General features: G+C 52.3%; 1 protein-coding gene and 1 long non-coding RNA gene across 2 annotated transcripts; one reads left to right on the top strand and one right to left on the bottom strand.

The window, feature by feature from the left end:
• Positions 1 to 372: 372 nt before the first annotated feature.
• Positions 373 to 14,988, bottom strand: LOC121044885 (uncharacterized). Its single transcript, XR_005797523.1, has 3 exons — positions 14,884 to 14,988; positions 6,687 to 6,790; positions 373 to 756 (listed from the first exon to the last, which is right to left on the bottom strand). It is a non-coding gene; the product is annotated as an uncharacterized LOC121044885 (long non-coding RNA).
• On the top strand, positions 9,752 to 12,382 carry EPOP (elongin BC and polycomb repressive complex 2 associated protein). Its single transcript, XM_040497338.1, has one exon. The coding sequence runs from the start codon at positions 10,317 to 10,319 to the stop codon at positions 11,454 to 11,456; it is 1,140 nt and encodes a 379-aa protein (XP_040353272.1). The 5' UTR covers positions 9,752 to 10,316; the 3' UTR covers positions 11,457 to 12,382.
• Positions 14,989 to 17,635: the final 2,647 nt, after the last annotated feature.

Genomic DNA, 17,635 nt, shown 5'->3' with positions numbered 1-17,635 from the left:
AAAGTTTCCCTAAACGCAGCCCCCTTTCAGCCCTAAGCATCCCTGTGGCAACCTCGGCAGGTGCCTCCCAGTGGACTTCTGTTAACCATCTTTCTCCTCACTGTACCTCCCAGTGGCTCTTGGAACCGATCTCTGGGCTACACTTCTGCTGGGCACGGAATGTTCAGGTTCCAGGACCCCACCCTCAGGCAGCTCCCTATCAGAGGGGGGCATCCACACTTCTAAGCCCCAGAGGCAGACAGATGCTAGCTGAGAGGACAGACAGCCCATCCACTGGCTTCAGTCTCTGACCCACTCGAGCCAGGAGACAGACTGTAGGGCTCTAGGCTCACTGTCCTCCTGTACCTCGAAGAGAAAACAGGTCTCATCAGAATGAATGTAAGAGTGTCCTTGCTTTGAATGAAATGCCAAAGAAGGATAACTTAAGCTAATTATCGAGTCATGCCGGAAGCCAAATTATAGACATTGTCATGTAATAAACACCATTTCTCAAGAGAGCGGCTTGGAGACATCTGGGCAGCTGGAAGCCTGAGCTCATTATCTTCCCCTCCAACCTGCTCTGTCTCCTCCTACATCCCACCCATGATGTGCGGGAAGCCTCAGCTTCCCCTCCTCCCCACAGCCAGCTGCCTCCAAGTGCTGCCGATTCTCCCTCAAATACCTGTCCATGCTTGTGGTCACTGCCTTCCATCAGACCTTCACCATCTCTTGCTGCAACCTTGGGTGAGTGATGGGTGATGCCTCCATTTCCCTCATCTGCAAAATAGGATTTTTGTTTTAAACAGAGTGGAAGGTTTCACTTTGATCAAGTATGCCAAACCCCTAGCACACAGTTGAGTTCAGGCTGAGCATTCAGGAAATGCTAGTTCTCCTTCCCTTCGTGCTTCCTCACCCCTTTCCCTTGCCAAGTCTGACCACATGATTTCCTTTGCTTAAAAGTGGTCCTTAATTCCCAATCCTACAGGATAAAATCCAAATTTCTTATCAAGGCAGTCACCCCTTTGAGTTCCTGCCCACAGTCCTCATCACTGTTCAGCCACACTGACCTACTTCATTCGTTTATTAAAAACGTGGTCATCCAGGGGGCGCGTGGCCGACTCAGTTGTTATAGCATGTGACTCTTGACCTTGGGATCCTGAGTTCGAGGCCTCTGTTGGGCATAGAGCTTACTTTAAAAAAGTAGATAAAAAAACAAAAACAAAAACAAAAACAAAAAACCAAAACAGTCACTCCAAAGTATTATCCCACAGATTATTTGCTGGCCCTAAAGGAAGAAAATGCAACTTCTCAATAAATAAATCGGCTCTCACCAATGGCACCTACCAGTCAGTGTTCCGTTACTAAGGCTGGAACTCAGGCATTGAGGACACAAGACGTCGTGCAATATGAGGGAAGCATTACCCACGAGGTGTTTTTGCTAGTCTAGTCAACCTGAATCTAATCAAGACTGTAGATCTAATTTCCAGTTTTCAGGAAATACAGGATAAACAACATCACAAGGAAGCAATCAGAGAAATCTAGAAGGTGGGACATGATGTCTGTAATTTACTTAAAATACTTCGGCAATTCAACAACTCAATGGCATGGGGGAAAAAGTTATTCTAGATTTAAATGAGACTTAAGAGACATAACCAATTGCAATGTGTGGACCTTATTTAGATCCTGGTTGGAACAAACCAAATGCAGAAACATTCTGGGAGGACACTTAGGGAAATTTGAATATGGGCTGGATGTTAGATGATATAAAGGAATTATGGTTAATTTTGTAAGGTGTGAGCATAATATTGTATTAAGAGAACTTCCTATTTAGGGATGAACAGTCATGCAAACCCTAAATCACTTGAAAATATTTTAGCAAAAATGATAAACATGCAAAAATGTTAATAATTCTTAAAAAATTTATTTTTAATATTTATTTTTGAGAGAGAGAGAGACAGAGACAGAGCTTGAGCGGAGGAGAAGCAGAGAGAGAGAAGGAGACACAGAATCCAAAGCAGGCTCCAGGCTCTGAGCTGTCAGCACAGAGCCCAACACAGGGCTCGAACCCACAAACTGTGAGATCATGACCTGAGCCGAAGTCGGATGCTTAACCGACTGAGCCACCCAGGCGCCCCCCCCCCAAATGTTAATAATTCTTTATATAACTACCCATCTAGGTAATGGGTACATAGGGGTTTATTTATTCTCTCCTTTCTAGGTTTTCAGATGTGCGTAATAAAAAAGATTTTTAGAACGTATTTGAGTGCCAACCACATGCCAATCACTGGGCTGAGGAAAAAATCTAATGTGCTTCTTGTCTACGTGAAACAGAGTGTGGTAGGAGAGAGGTGAATAATCAGTTAATCACACTAATAAATAGTGACAACGGATGAAAATGCCTTGAAGGAAGGTGCACAGTTTTCGAGGGGGGATAAAGTTGGAAGGAAGCTGACCTGGCCACCGTCCGGAGGAGTGGGGGGAGAAGTTTTCTCCAAGGAAGGAATGCTTCATCGAAGCTCTGAATAGGAGCAGGCGTTGGCCAGGTACAGGCGAAGGGAGGTGGGGGGAAAGTTTGCAGTTGGAAGGAACAGTATGTGCTAAGGGAGGGAGCGGAGGGAGCTCGTTGTTTAGGCACTAGAGGAGACCTGGGTGGCTGAAGGGAGAGAGGATGGCACAGGGGAGGTGGGAGGGGGTAGGGGAGGGAACCCATCCCCTCTGCCCAGGAGGACCTGTGGGTAGAGTTGTCAGTCTTAGGTAACCCTGCCTGTGAGCCGAATTAATGATTTCACTCTGCATCCGGAAAGCAATGGGAAGCCATTAAAAGGTTTTGGCGGGGGGGTGGAGGGGGAGACACAACCCGACTTGTGGCTTAGAAAGATGACTGGTAGCTATGCAGAGGGCATGGCAGGATGTGGGGGTACTGCCAGGGCGGGGGAAGTGGAGGTGGGCAGAAACAGACACGGCCACATGATTCGCAGGAGGTGTTAGCTTGGAGGGCACTTGGGTTTCTGGCTATGGAAACCTTCCGGGACAGGTTTCCCTGGAAGTGGCACACGGGGCAGAGGAGGCGGGTTGGTGCTGGTCTGGGACAGGCTGATTTTGCTGGGCTACCGAAATGCGTGAGGTAGAGGCTGGGCGGGCAGTGGCGTGTCTCGGTCAGAGCTGAGAGGAGAGGTGTCCGCGAAGCGCTCCCAGCTGGACGGATGCTAACTGTGCAGTGCGCACAGAAGGTCCAGAGAAAGACGAGAGAAACTCCGGACAGAGCCTTGAGGACCCCCGCCCCTTGGGCTGAGGAGGGGAGAATGAGCCTGCGCTCGCACCACAGCGGGGAGCAGCCAGCGAGGCAGGTGGACGCCCAGGAAAGCGGTGCCCAGGAGGTGGAGGACTCGACGGTTCCTAGAAAGAGGAAGTGGCCAGTCATGTGGGATGCTCTTGAGAGGTCAAGACAAGAGGGCTGACAAGAGCCTGCCAGTTTTGATGAGAAGGAGGCCACTGGGACCTCAGCAAGAGCTATTTCGGTGGCGGGTGGGGGTGGCAGCAGATGGAAGTGGGTTGAGGAGTAAGTGGGAAGTGAGAAAAGGAAGACAGTGTGTAGACAGCTCTTCGGGGAATTTGACTGTGAAGGGGAGGAGAGAGGGATGGAGACCAGAGCCTATGGGGTCAAGGGAAGATCTGGCTTTTTAGTGGGAGGGACAGGCTGATGGAGTTGGCTGTGTGAGAGAGATGAGGGATGGCCCGGAGGGCGGATGTGGCGGGACCAACGCCAGGGCGCCCCCTCTACTTAACGGGAGAGAGATGCTGATGGCAAGCGCCTGTCTTGATGGCAAGCGCCTGTCTCTGCTCCTTGCCCATACTGTTTCCTCAGTTGGAATTCTTCTCTCATGCTTCCTTTGGTATTCCCATTCATCCTTTAGAACCTAAGTGGGAGGTCCCCTTCTCTGAAAAGACTTCCCTTCTGTACGGTTGCCCTGACTGTCCTGTTCCAAGGACCATGGTCACCCCTCCATTGCACCTTCCCAAAGTAGCCCATAATGTCCACCTCGTCTACCAGCTGCATCCCCATGACCTCTGAGTACCCCGAGCCTGGTCTGGGGCTTGCTGCAAGGAGGGGAGAGCGCTCAGTGACTGTGGGGTGAATAGATGAATGAACTCACTACAGACCTGTGGAGGAAATACAGCAGGAGGAGGGCAAGCCTGGAATAATTCCTAGGGAGATGTGGAGCAGGGGTGGGAAAAGGGAAGAGACAGAAGGGGGAAAGGCTAGACTGTTGCTGAGAACATTGCCACTCATCAAGGGCTTCTATGGACCAGGCATTAAACTTATGGGTTTCTTATTTACTCCTCACAGTGTCCCCAGGAAGAGTATTGTCTGCTGGTATATTCCCTGGCTTCCCCCAGTTTCCTAGACTGTAAGCTCTATGGGGTGGTGGCAGGGTGGGGGGGTGTCTGTCTTGCTCGCCACTGCGCCTCCAACGCTAGACGGGCACGCAGATAGGGTTGCCAGGTGGAACACAGGATGTTCAGTTAAGTCTGAATTACAGAGAAGCAAGCGTTTTTCTAGTCTAAGTATGTTCTGCAATTTGTGCTACATTTGACAATCCTGTACACAGTAAATATTGGTGAGTAAACCTTGCTTGGCTGAATGACACAATGGGGATGCAATCAGTAAATTCCAGATCGTGGGAACTATAATTTAAAAAAAAAATTTTTTTTTTTTAATTTTTGAGAGAGAGCACCAGCGGGGGAGAGGCAGAGAAAGAGGGGCACAGAAGATCCAAATCGGGCTCTGCTCTGACAGCAGTGAGTCTGATGTGGGGCTTGAACTCATGACCCTGAGATCAAGAGGCACAGGCTTTACCTACGGAGCCAGCCCTGCACCTCCAGACTGTGGTGATTCTAGTATCAATAAATTGCAAGGAGAAAATAAAAAAGAGTTAAAGGAGGAATTTATGAATTAAAGAGAGTTAAGAGACGTATCATCTACTTGAAATCCTTCTTTGGATCCTAATTCAAGTAAACCAAAGTGGAAAGAAAAGAATATTATAAGATAATGAGAAATTTGAACATTGGCTGGCTATGTGATGTTAAAGGATGACCATTAACTCTTCTTAGGTTTGATAAGAGTGTTGGGGTTATGTTTGTTTCGAATGAATCGTTATGTTGTGGAAATATGTATTGAAATATTTGGGAATGACATTGTATGATGTCTGGGATTTGCTCTAAGATAACATGGAATATGTTCTATACCTTAATTGTGGTGGTTACATTCAGTCATGAAAACTATTTGAACTGTACATTTAACATGTACATTTATCGTATATGAGTCATCCCTCAGTAAAGTTGGTTTTATTAAAAATTGGAGTAGGGGAGGAAGTGGGTGGGGGTAAGCCTGAAACAAGATCGGCTATTGGCTGATAAGTGTTAAGGCTGGATGTGGGTTACACAGAGGTTTGTTATACTTTTCTGTTTACTTTTGTATGGGTTTGAAAATTTCCATAGTAGAGCACTTTTTCAATGGCACGAAAGGAGATGCTATTTCTATTTTGCAGATGAAGAAACTAAAGCAGAGGTTAAGTAACTTGGTCCCGAATTGACACAGCTGGTAAAATGATGAGTCGGGGATATGGACAGACCATCTGAGTCCAGAACTTAAGCCATTAATCATGGGTACAGATTTCCAGAGGGGGTAGATCAAAGTGTGCTTTTGGCTAGGGGGACGCAGCCCTGCTGGGTGGGAACAGAGTCTGACTTAGGGAATTCTTGAAGTAAGAAGGGCAAAAATGGTGGTGGCTATGTTGCAGTGGGTCAAGAAATAGTTTCCCTCTTAGATTCATTGTCATGGGGGTAGACTTATGGTTAGGAGTGTGGTCTTGGGACCCAGCTGCCTGGGTTTGGGTCCTGGCTCTCACACCTGATAGCAGTGTAACCTTGGGAAAGTCACTTAAAATCTCCATCCCTGGGACCCTGGGTGGCTCAGTCAGTTAAGCGTCTGACTCTTGATTTTGGCTCAGGTCATGACCTCATGGTTTGGAGTTTGAACCCTGCTTCAGGCTCTGCGCTGACAGCATGGAGCTTGCTTGGGACCCTCTTTCACCCCCTCTCTCTGCCCCTCTCCTGCTTGCTCTCTCTCTCTCTCTCTCTCTCTCTCTCTCAAAATAAATAAATAAACTTAAAAAAAACTTCTTTCCTTACTTATAACATGAATATTAACAGCAATATAAAATGGTGTAGCCAGTTTGGAAAACGGTTTGGCAGTTTCTTAAAAAGTTAATATAATTTGGGGCACCTGGCTGGCTCAGTCGGTTGAGCGACCGACATCGGCTCAGGTCATGATCTCATGGTTTGTGGGTTCGAGCCCCGCGTCGGGCTCTGTGCTGACAGCTCAGAGCCTGGAGCCTGCTTCGGATTCTGTGTCTCCCTCTCTCTCTGCCCCTCCCCAACTCATGCTCTGTCTCTCTGTGTCTCAGAAATAAATAAACATTAAGAAAAAAAAATTTTTTTTAATTAATATAATTTACCATATATTGTGGCAATCCCACTCTTAACACAAAAACATATGTCCACACGAAGACTTGTATGCCGATGTCCACAACAGTATTATTCATAATAACCGAGAAGTGGAAACAACCCAAATGTGATTGGGTAAACAAAACGTGCTATGTCCTTACCATGGGATACTACTCAGTGATACAAAGGAACATACGTACTATGGCACAGGTAAACCTCCAAAACATTACACTTTTGTGAAGAAGTCAGATGCAAAGACCACATAGGGTGTGATTCCATTTCTATGAAATGTCCAGGAAAGGATCTATAGAGACAGAAAGTAGATTAGTCACTCGGGGCTGGGGGTGGGAATGGGGAGTTACTGCAAGTGGAGATGAGGGATTTCTTAGGAAATGTTCTAAAATTGGACTGTGGTGGTGGTGGTGTAACTCTATAAATTTAATAACAATCACGGACTTGGATACTTAAAATGGGTTATGTATGGTACGTAAAAATAAAAAATAGTGCCTATCTCATAGAATTGTTAGGGGGATTACATAACCTAAAGTTCCTAGACAGAGACTGGAATGCAGTCCGTGCTGTAGAAGTTCTTATTATTGGGCTGGACCTCTGGGGCCAGTTCTCTGCTGTGCCTCCTTCCAGGGAAAGGGCCATTGGGTAGGTATTACTCCCAAATCCTTGAACAAAGGCCTTCGGGTGAAATCCAGATGGGTCACGGAAGGGGAAGGGTCTCCCCAGCTCTCTTCCAGGTCTCCCCAGGCCCTTCCTATCTCTCGTTCTGGAGGTGTCAGGTGGAGCCCAGCATCCAGACCTTTCCCTCTTTTTCTGCCATGGGAAGGAGGGGCTCCAGAGAAGAGTGTTGCCTCCTTCTCTGGCCGGCTGAGGATGGGGTCAAGTGCCCTCTACCGTCGGCAATGGGAATTGCAACAGCTGGGCCAGCCCGCTCACATCGTGTTTTCACTCTACTGACGGTTGTGAAGAAGCTACTGTTGTCCCCTTTTCACTGACAGGGACACTGGTACTCAGAGTGTCTAGGTGACCTGCCCAGGGTGGCACAGCAGGCACCCTCCCCCCCTCCCAGAAGTCCAAACCTTCTGAAAATGGACGCTTGATGACTCCAGGTCCTTTCAGCTGGAGAGTTAACTCACACTAACCCCTACAGTTTGTAAAGTTCTTCCATGCCCACAATGAGCTTTCCCATCCGGGCTGTATTCTGGGGTGCCTGATTCAAGGAAGGGGAAGAAGGAAAAGTGGAGGTGGAGGGAATTCCTTCTCCAGGGAAGTAGTCCTAACAGTAATGATCCCCAACAAAGCCCCTAAACCCAGATCTGGAGCACCGAAGGCTTTTGGAGTGGGAGAAAGAGGAGGCCATTGTTCTGCATTGTTATGTAAGATGCATTCATTTATTCGTACTGAAAAGTCTCTTGAGCGTTCTCTCCTTAAGTCAACACTGCACTAGGCACAGGAATGCAAATACGAATGAGACTGTAGGGGATAAAAGGAGTTTCCCAGTTCAGTTTCCTGCAGGGGGGGCCCAAGCTCCCTTCCCAGGCATCTCAGTGGCAAAGAGGTTGGAGTACAGTCAGGTTGAAGCAGATGCCCTCTGCCCCACAAGCAAAATAAATATGTTACTGCTGTTTCAGGGTAAGAGTTCTCAACATTGTCCCCCGGAAGAGACAGCTGTGAAGATAATCATTCTTCCAGAAGTTTCCTCGTGTGTGTGTGTGTGTGTGTGTGTGTGTGTGTGTGTGGGGGGGGGGGGGGAGGGGAATGAATGGCCGAGGGTGGGGAGGGGAGCCAAGGCTTTTGGAGCACTCAGGAACCCTGGAGTCTAGACCTGGCGGGACCCCAGGATCTCCCCTCACGACAACTGCCCTGAGACTTCTTCAGAAGATGCTAGGGGGTGAGTGTTTGTAGCAATAGAACACCATACCCCTTAGTTCCTCAAACCCTGGCTCCTCAAGGCCTTTATCTGTGGTCTCTGCAGAAGGGAGATGGGGAAGGCAGACCTTCCTGACCTCTTTCCACTCAAATGTTATTTGATGACATGTAGAAAACCAATTCTTCTGTCGTCACTGCCAGAGGGGCCAGGATGCATCATTTGCAACCCTCAGAAACCCTCTATTACCCTGGGCCCAGAATGAGATATTCTCTCTGTGACACCCTCCCCCACTTCCACATTGTTACTCTAAGCTATCATACCATTCTCTCTTTATGTTTCTGGGGATGGGAAGCAGCCATATTCTAGTAACCTGATTTTTATCAAGAAATATTCCAGGGATTCATTCATTCACTTACAAATATTTATTGAGCACCTATCATGTCTGGGCACTGTTTTAAGCAGTGGGGATGCAGTGGTGATTAAGACAAACTTCTCATCAGCTCATTTCCAGACTAATGAGAAATAGTAAATGAAGAATAAATACATTCACAGACTTTCATATAATAGTAAGCTGTACAGAAACTAAAGAAAGTTAAGGGGATGGAATGTGCTGTGGGGAGGTGGTCCTACATTTTCGGGGGGGGGAGGAATTCACTTTTTTTTTTTTTTTTTTTTTTGCTTCACTCTTCTTGGGAGTGATAAGAATGAAGGTCTGGGTGTCCCCTCCTCTGGACTCCTCAGCCCATTTTGACAGCTCAAGCTTCAGAGGGCAGAGTCTTGGTATTGGAGGGGGCCGCAGAGCCAGCCCCTCAGAGTTCAGTCAAGGGATCATTAGGAACGGCATTAGAGAAACGGAAACAAATCTATTTATCTTCTTCCATGGGTATAGTAATATCTACCCCCCGCCCCTCTCTGAATTTACCTTTTCCTTTCCTCATCTTGCACACACCGAATTCCTAACTAGTTTTCAACACTTTCTGAGCCCAGCGTGTGCCAGGCACTGCCCTAGGGGACCAGAACAGAGGTAGGAAACATTCTCTGCCCGCCGTAGTCCTGCTGTCCAAAGCTTGTAAACAGCCATTGTCTAATTTCACCTTTTCCCTCAACACTGTTTTTGTGATTCATCTATGTTGATTCACGGAGCCCCAAGCGGGTAGATACAAATATTCCCATTTCGCAGATGCGAAAACCGTGACCGCTAAGGGAAAAACGAATAGCTTTGCGACGGCTAAATAGCGGGACGCCACCGGGCCACGTGCAGCGGCGCGTTTAGCCCCTCGCGATCCCACCCGCACACGCTCCTTCCTTCCCTCCCTCCCAGCCGCCGCCGCGCCGGGTCCACGTGTGTGTGTCTGTGTGCGGAATGGGGACGGGGGCGGTGCCGCCGGAGGGGTGGGGTCCGGGCTTAACGTCACAGGCGGTGCCGTCCAATCAGCGGCGGGCTCGCGGCCCCGGCGCTGGTATTGGGGCAGCGAGGGGGCAGTTCTCTATAACGCGGTCTCCGGGAGCCAGCGGGGAAGAAAGAAGCCGAGCGGGCGGAAGGCGCCCTCCCCGCCGCCTGGGCCCGGGCACCGGGTGCCGGGCCCGGGGTCCTTCCCGCCTCCCGCGGCCGCCGGCCGCTTTGTTTCCCCAGCCTCTGCGCTCTGGGCTACTCAAGAGGGGCTCCCGCCGGGGCTGCGCGGGGAACGCGGCGGCGGCAGGAAGGGCGGCCGACCGGGCCGGGACTCGCAGGGACCCAGGAGTCCGGCCGCCGGGAGGGCCGCGTGACGAGATCGAGGAGGGAGCCAGAGCCCCGCGGCCCAGGGTTGCGGGCCGGGGGCGCCCGTGAGCAGAGACCTCCCCGTCGAGGGGGGGCGATGTTCCCCTCGCCCGTGGGCTCTTCGGGCAGCCAGGGCACACCGCCGCTGGGACCAGGGCCCCCGCAGTGGGCACCCCCCCGGGCGGTTCCATGGAGACTCTGTGCCCCGCTCCCCGCCTCGCAGTGCCGGCGTCCCCGCGAGGGTCGCCTTGCTCCCCGACACCCCGGAAGCCGCGTCGGGGGACACAGGAGTTCTCTCCACTGTGCCTGCGTGCCCTTGCCTTCTGCGCCCTTGCCAAACCTCGAGCGTCCTCTCTGGGCCTGGGGCCTGGGGAGTTGGCGCCGCGGGCCCCGGTGCTGGTGGGCCCTCGCGCCCCGCTGTGCACCGGCGGCTGGGCCCCGGATGGCCTGAAGCACCTCGCGGGACAAGCCGGGCGGTCCGGTGATCCGAACTCCCCGGCCGGTCAGGATGCCGAAGCCGCAGTGTGCTGGAGCCGTGGCGAGGAGGAAGAGGGCGGAGGCAGTTTCCCGCACTTCAGCTCCCGCTCCGGCGTACCTCCCGGCCGCTGCCCGGCGCCTCGGCGCCCTCGGGAATCTCCGACCAGCTCCGCCTCGGCTCCGCCTCGGCCAGCCTCGGGTCTCGACTCCCAGCCTGGCCCCGCCGCCAGCCCCCATCAGGAGCCCAGTTCCCGGCCTCCGCCGCCACCTGCGGGCCTCTCTACCGAGTCCGCGGGTCCCGGGGCTGCGCCGGAGCCGCCCGCACCGGGACAGACGGCCGCAGTCGATGGAAACCCCCCGCAGGCCGCCCCCGAGGCACCAGCCGCTAGCCCCTCGACGGCCAGCGGAGCTTCGGCCGCGCCCGGCGATCTCCGCCAGGAACATTTCGATCGTCTGATCCGCCGGTCGAAACTTTGGTGTTACGCGAAGGGCTTCGCCCTCGACACTCCGAGTTTGCGCCGGGGGCCCGAGCGGCCGCCAGCAAAAGGGGCCGCCCGGGGAGCCGCCAAGAAACGCCGGCGACCGCCACCCCCCCATCGCAGCACGCAGCCCCGCCGCCCTGCACCGACGCTCCCCACGACGAGCACCTTCAGCCTCCTCGACTCCTTCCCCTGCCCCCCGGCCCTGGTGGTAGGGGAGGACGGAGACTTAGGGCCGGCATCTTCGCTTCGCCTCCAGGGAGACTCTAAGCCCCCGCCTGCCCACCCACTGTGGAGGTGGCAGATAGGGGGTCCTGCTGTCCCTGAGCCCCCAGGCCTTAAATTCTGGGGGATCAACTTGGAGGAACTCTGAGCAGAGACCTCTCCTACCAATGGGGAGAAAAGTTGGGGCCACGGCCAAACTTTGGGCTCGAGGACGGGGCCTCGTGTGTCGCATTTGCCTGTTCCCTTTACGTTTTAAGGGCTGCGGTCAGAGGGACCTCAAATGACAGTGATCTTCAAGCACCTAGCTGTTTGGGGTGACACCCCCTCCCCCTCATCCTTTGGAGTCGAACCAAGGGCTGGAGTCAGGAGAAGGCTTAACGGAAAAAGGCTTAATGACATAGATTCCAATCCCTCCCCTCTTCCATCTGGGATCTCTGGGGGCAGGGCCTTCACCCCAGGGGGAGCAAAGGAGGCTACCGCTCAAAGACGAGGAAAAAAAAAAGAGGGAGAGAGACCTTGGTGATGGACAAACCGGTTGTTTCTGTGGGCGAGCCTGGGGATGAGGGGGCTGTGGTGGGGGTGGGGAGGTGATTGGCAGCTCCCTGGGGGCATCCCCCACCCCCACCATCCAGGCCTTTAACCCTTCACTCCCCTCAGGCATTCCCCCGCGCTCCCAGCATCACTGGAACCTTCCTAGAGGGGGCAGCTCGGGCAGGGGGAAGATCACCCCCTCCCTGTTCTTTTCCTAAGCCCTCTCCCCGCCCTCCCTCCCCCCAAGGCAGGTGACTTCTAATTGGCGAGATCTTCAGTCTCAGCCACCAACCTTTCCCTTTTGTCCAGTTTTGGAGTTTCTTCAATTTTTCCTGTTTGTTTTCAGTTTGTAAGGTATGATGGGTGAAAGAGGACCTTCTCCCTGGATCCATCAACCCCCTCCCCCAGTTTGCTTCTCCAATTAGGAGGGGACCTCCTCCCCCTCCAAAAGCACAGACTTTGCCTGGGGAAAGGGCCAGAGACTGTCCCAGGGAAAGTAATGGAAGGTGGAAGAAATCAATAAAATCAGACCAAACCAGTTGCCTTTCGAGGTCCTCTCCACCGATTTATGGATGGGAGGGGATGGAGGTAGAGGGCAGGCCTGGGTCTATTTTCGGACACCCAAACTCAGCCCCCTCAAAGGCTAGAGATGAGACGAGCAGCTCTTTGTAGAGGGGTAAGTTAAAGAGCTCTTGACCTAACCTCAAGGGTCTGGCCAGGCTTGGAGGGGCAAAGTTTGGGTTTGAATGGGAACTGGGCTGAGCCATCATCAGCTTCCTCCCCTAACTTCAGGCATTTCAGTTGTCAGGGACCTGATGGATCCGATGGGGGCAGGGCCAGGGGATTAGTTTTGAGGTCAGAGGTTCTGTTTTCCAGGGGGGAGGGGAGAGGTAGGCCTGGACCACGCCCGGTGGCTGGGACGACCCCCTAGAGCCAGAGAGGGGGGTGAAATCGCTTTCTCCTCTGCCCAGGTGAGGTCGGGGAGGCGAGCTCTTAGGGAGACTCCCCAAGTTTGGGTGTGACGGGAACCTGGGGGTGGTGGATCTGCCCGACAAGTGAGGAACCCAGTGACCCTTCTGCCCACACTAGTGAATAGCCACCCCTTTCCCCCCAAAACGGGGGCGAGGGAGGAACAGTTCCCATATACGATACTGGGGAAGGACTTGTCTCCTTTTCTGTGAAAATGCTTTGTAAAAAGTTGTTATTGTTTGCATAGAGCAGATTCTTGAGAAAAACTGTTTTGGGCCACAAAAGTTTTGTTTGTTTTAAAAGCTGTCTCTTAATTTTTTCTACCCCCCCGCCCATGGGGGTGAAGGTGGGGGTGGGGTGGGTGGGCGTGGGTTGGGCTTTGCTCTCTTTCTCCTCAACATCTGGCCTTTATGAACCCTGCTGACCTCCCCTCCCCCCTCCAGCTGTGTTGTGGGGAGGTGGGGGAGGGCGGGGCGAGTCCGCTTTGACCCTTTTCAACCAGCCTGGGCAGGAGGGTGTGAGCTCTGGGCCAAGAGTCCTTTTCGGACTCCACTTCCCTGAGCAGTGGCATGTGATGCAGTTAATTTGTCCTCCCTCCTCCCTCCTCAAATGAAAGCATCAAACATTAAACGTTAGCCTGGAAGGAGTCCGGGGCGGTGAGTTGAAAAACACACCTTTTGGCCAGACCTGGGACTCCCCTCGCTTGCCGAATGGTTTAATTTGGAGAAACTCAGGGCTAGAAGCCTCTCTAGAAGCTTTCTAGTCCTTTTGCAGAATAGAGAACGGCATTCGTTTCCTGTGGCTGCTGTAACAAATTACCACAAACGCGGTGCCTTAAAACAACAGCAATCTTTTTCCCTTCTAGTTCTGGAGGCCAGAAGTCCGAAATTAAGGTGTTGGTAGGGCCACGCGCTCTCTGAAGGCTCTAGGGGAGAACCCCTTCCCTGCCTCTCCCAGCTCCTGGAGGCCCCACCGTGTTCGCCGCGGGACCGTCTGCACGTGGCCCTCCCCTCTTCTGTCTCTTATACGGACACTTACTGGGTTCCGGGCCCACCCGGATAATCCGGCATGACTTCATCTTGACAATGTTCATTTCGCTACATCTGCAGAGACCCTGGTTCCAAATAAGGCCGCGTTCACAGGGTCCAGAGGGAGGGGAGTTAGGACACAGATCTTGTTGGGTGCCACCATTCAGCCCACTGCAGAAACCGAGTCCCTGTAAGGAGAAACTTGCCCAGACTTTCTGGGGGAAGGAAGCCTGTGCTGCAGTGTGTGTGTGTGTGTGTGTGGGGGGGGTGGTGGTGGTGGTTCTGGGGTACTGCCCCTCTGGATGGGGGGAGGGGGCTGCACATCTCCCTGAATTGGAGCAGCTTGGGGGAAAGGGTCAAGTTGGACTCCTTACTTTTTCCAGACTGCTCTCATGGATGCTAGGACTCCCCCTCCCCCAACACTCATTGAGCCGGGAGGGGAGCTCAGTCTCCCCAAGAGGGTCCCTGGGGGCTCTCCCTTCCGTGTTTCCTCAGTCTCCAGAGCCTCCGCCGCCCCAGCCCCTGCTCCCAGATTGCCGGTGTGGGTGTGCGTCCTTTCTTCTACCTCTCCCCATCCAGGCTTCGCATCCTCTGTGGCTCAGCCAGTGATCACGGCGTGTTTGGCGGGATCAAGGGTCTTAGCTTCTGCCTGGATCTCTCTTACTGGGTTTTCTCTTTTCCTTTAGTTTCAGAGGGTCTCTCTCCGTGGGTCCCTATCTCTCCACAGCTCTGGGGCCAGTTGTCTGCCCCATCATCAGGACCAACTGCACGCCCCCGAAAGAAAGTGAGTACCTCCTTAAATCTTATTCCCAAGGCGCCTCGCCTGCCTCACCCTAGTCCAGCCTGTTCACCAACACACCTCCCTCCTCCTGGGAGCCGCCCCCGCACCCTCTGCTTCTTGCCTCTTAAATCTTTGCGACTTGACTTCTCCCTGAAATGGCTTTTTCCAGGGTCACTCATGACATCCCACCCCCAAACACAAGTCCAGTGGTCGCCTCCCGGCCATCCTGACCCCTGTATCTCTCCGTGACCCCGCTGGATGCTCACCAGTGCTCTGGTTCTCTCCTGTAAGAAGTCCCTCCTCCGTTTTCTGTGCTTCCTCTTCCTCTGACCTCAGGAAGCTTTAACACACAGGGAGCCAGTGATGTCCAGGTGGTGTCTACTCTCCGCCCCCAAGGCTCCCCACGATTCCCTTTGTGTCTCTCTCTGAAGTCTTCATCCTGCACTTGCATGGGTAAGTGAGTCAAAATTACTGTCCCCGCCTCCTCTCCCTCCAGCTCTACCCCTCTCCTGAGCTTTGGTCTCCTATCTCTGAGTGGTTACTGTCAACTCATACTTTCCCTATTGAGGACCAAGCTTCTTGTCATCGTCCCCTGCCCCCCTTAGTCCCCGCCCCCTCCCCCATCAAGCCCACGTTCTGGTTAGAGCTCTGCCTTTCTTCCCAAGACTCAGCCCCTTGAATTCTCACCCGCTGCCTCTCATTTGACTCACTGCTGTCTATTTCCAAACCTCTGTCTCCTTCTGGCCTCTCCAGTAGCTCTTTGTATCCTCTCCGGGAGGGTGCAGCGCCCACAATGTCTAGCCTGGACCATTGCAGTAGCCACCTAACTAGTTTCTGTATCTCTGGTTTTCCTCTGATCCCCTCTGATCCCATTACTTTCGTACTCAGCAGGTCCCCTGATTTTATTAAATGCAACCCCCTCGGCCTGTCATTTGGGGCCTTCTATGATTCGACCCTAACTCGCGTGGCTCTGTTTCCTCACTTTATACACCACGTGGTCCATCACATTGGATCGCCTTTCCTTTCCCAGCCACCCTCCCTTTTCTCTACCTTCATTCTCCAAGGCCCATGTGAAATGCCATCTCTCCCCCAAAGTCTTCTCGGATTCCCCCAGTTGAATGTCATCCGTGGCACGTTTGGACCCTCCTCACTCTTTTCTGTCTGGGGCAGGAATGGTGGAGTGGGGTGGGAGAATGTGGGCTTTGGAGCCAAGCACTCCTGTCCCCCCTTTCCAAGGAGAACCTGGGAAGCTAAGTCAGGCCACCGGGAGGAATCCCCTTTCTGACCTAAGCTTTCGTTTCATTGCTTTGGCCTTAACTGAGTGTTACGAACACTAAGTGGCCCCTTCAAAGTCACTCCTGTAATTGTAGAAACTTCCCAGGAAGACACACGAGTGTGCCAACGCCCCCTACCTAGGGTGTTTATTTTTTAATTAAAGGTAAAAAAATTGAGGTTATTGATGACAAGGTTATGATTGTGATTTTTTTTCTTCATCTTTCTACAGTCATCTTGCTTCTCTTGCTTCATCTGTGTCCTGTACACAGCAGGCACTTAATCAATACTTGTCCAATGCGGAGTGTACATTTTAAAAAGGCTTATTTATATTTAAAGGGCTGGACTGCAGCTTGGGGAGTGGCACTTGGCCAGGATGCAGTTCCAGAGGCTTCCACTAGATGCTGCTGTCTGCTAGCACCAGAGGCTGGAGAGGGTGGGTGGGGAAGGCGGTAAGTCTTCTCAGCTATTGAACACCTCCCTGGGCTGGGGCCTGGGGAGAGGGATGTGTAGGACAAGATCTCTGCATTCGAGGAACTTCGGTGCTTTGCAGGTGTCCCTGCTTTCATAACAATCGATGGGTATTCTTATCTCTCTTAAATAGATGAGGAAATGGAGGCTCAGAGAGGTTAATCGATTTGCCCTGAGGTCACACAGCCAGTGGAAGAGCAGTTTAATTCTGGGCCCTCTGGGTTTTCCCCTAATAGCTGGCGTCATAGCAAACACTTACATGGCACTTGCTTGGAGGCAGGTGCTGTTCTCAGTGCTTTATGCTTAGTTACTCATTTAGTCCTCAGGACGGTAAGAGGTAGGTACTATCAGTATCCCCATTTGACAGTTGAGGAAACTGAGCTACAGAGAGGTCAGGCCTCTCTGAATTGTGCTGATGGAGTTTGTGCCCGTAGTGACCACACTGCTGCCATGTTTTACTACCCCAGCAGCGACCAGTTACCGACCAGAGGTAGCCTCCCGCCAATATCTGGGGGTCACAGAACTCTGTGCCAGAGACACAAAGACACAGAACCTGACCCTGAGGGGCCTTAAGCTGCATGGAAGAAGCAGGACATGCAGCCTCCTCCTTAGGGTGTGGGCTCTCCACAGACATGCTGGGCTACTCTAGCTGAGTGGTTTACCCTTTCTGGGCATGGGGAGAGGGATGTGTGATATCACCAGAGGACTCTGTAGCAAGAAGTGACTCTCAGACACCAGAGGTTTTTGTTATCCATGATAATCAATTGCAAAATTATAGCACTTAAAAAAAAATAGAGATGGGGGTGCGTTAGCCTCCGACTCTTGATTTCAGCGCAGGTCATGACCTCCCGGTTCATGGGTTCGAACCCCGCGTCAGGCTCTGTGCTGACAGCTCGGAGCTTGGAGCCTGCTTTGGATTCTGTGTCTCCCTCTCTCTCTGCTCCTCCCCTCCTTGCGCTCTGTCTCACTCTAAGAAAAATAAACATTAAAAATAATTTTTAAAAAAATAAACATAAAAAAAGAGTCTTTATCTTTTAAAAAACACAGGTAAAGTTATCTACTTTAAAATGCGCAAAAGGCCTGTTTGATTAACATTTACACATGCACATACATGTGTGATCACTACCCGATTCTAGTCTAGCCCTCTGAGTAGCTCCCTCAGACTTAGTCCCAGTCAGTCCCCTGACCTGGACATAGCCACCTTGCTGGCCTCTGTCGCTGCAGATTCACTTTTTTTTGGGGGGGGGGGGGACAGAGAGAGACAGAGCATGAACG

The sequence above is a fragment of the Herpailurus yagouaroundi genome, unplaced genomic scaffold (assembly GCF_014898765.1).
Source record: "Herpailurus yagouaroundi ecotype Mexico unplaced genomic scaffold, PumYag 189, whole genome shotgun sequence".
In the NCBI taxonomy this organism is placed as follows: domain Eukaryota; kingdom Metazoa; phylum Chordata; class Mammalia; order Carnivora; family Felidae; genus Herpailurus; species Herpailurus yagouaroundi.
The sequence above is the reverse complement of the archived record's forward strand: the minus strand, read 5'-3'. Positions and strand labels throughout refer to the sequence as shown.

Bases quoted from the DNA above. Each gene is read 5' to 3' on its own strand.
- EPOP (XM_040497338.1), top strand. From the start codon at position 10,317: ATGGAGACTCTGTGCCCCGCTCCCCGCCTCGCAGTGCCGGCGTCCCCG.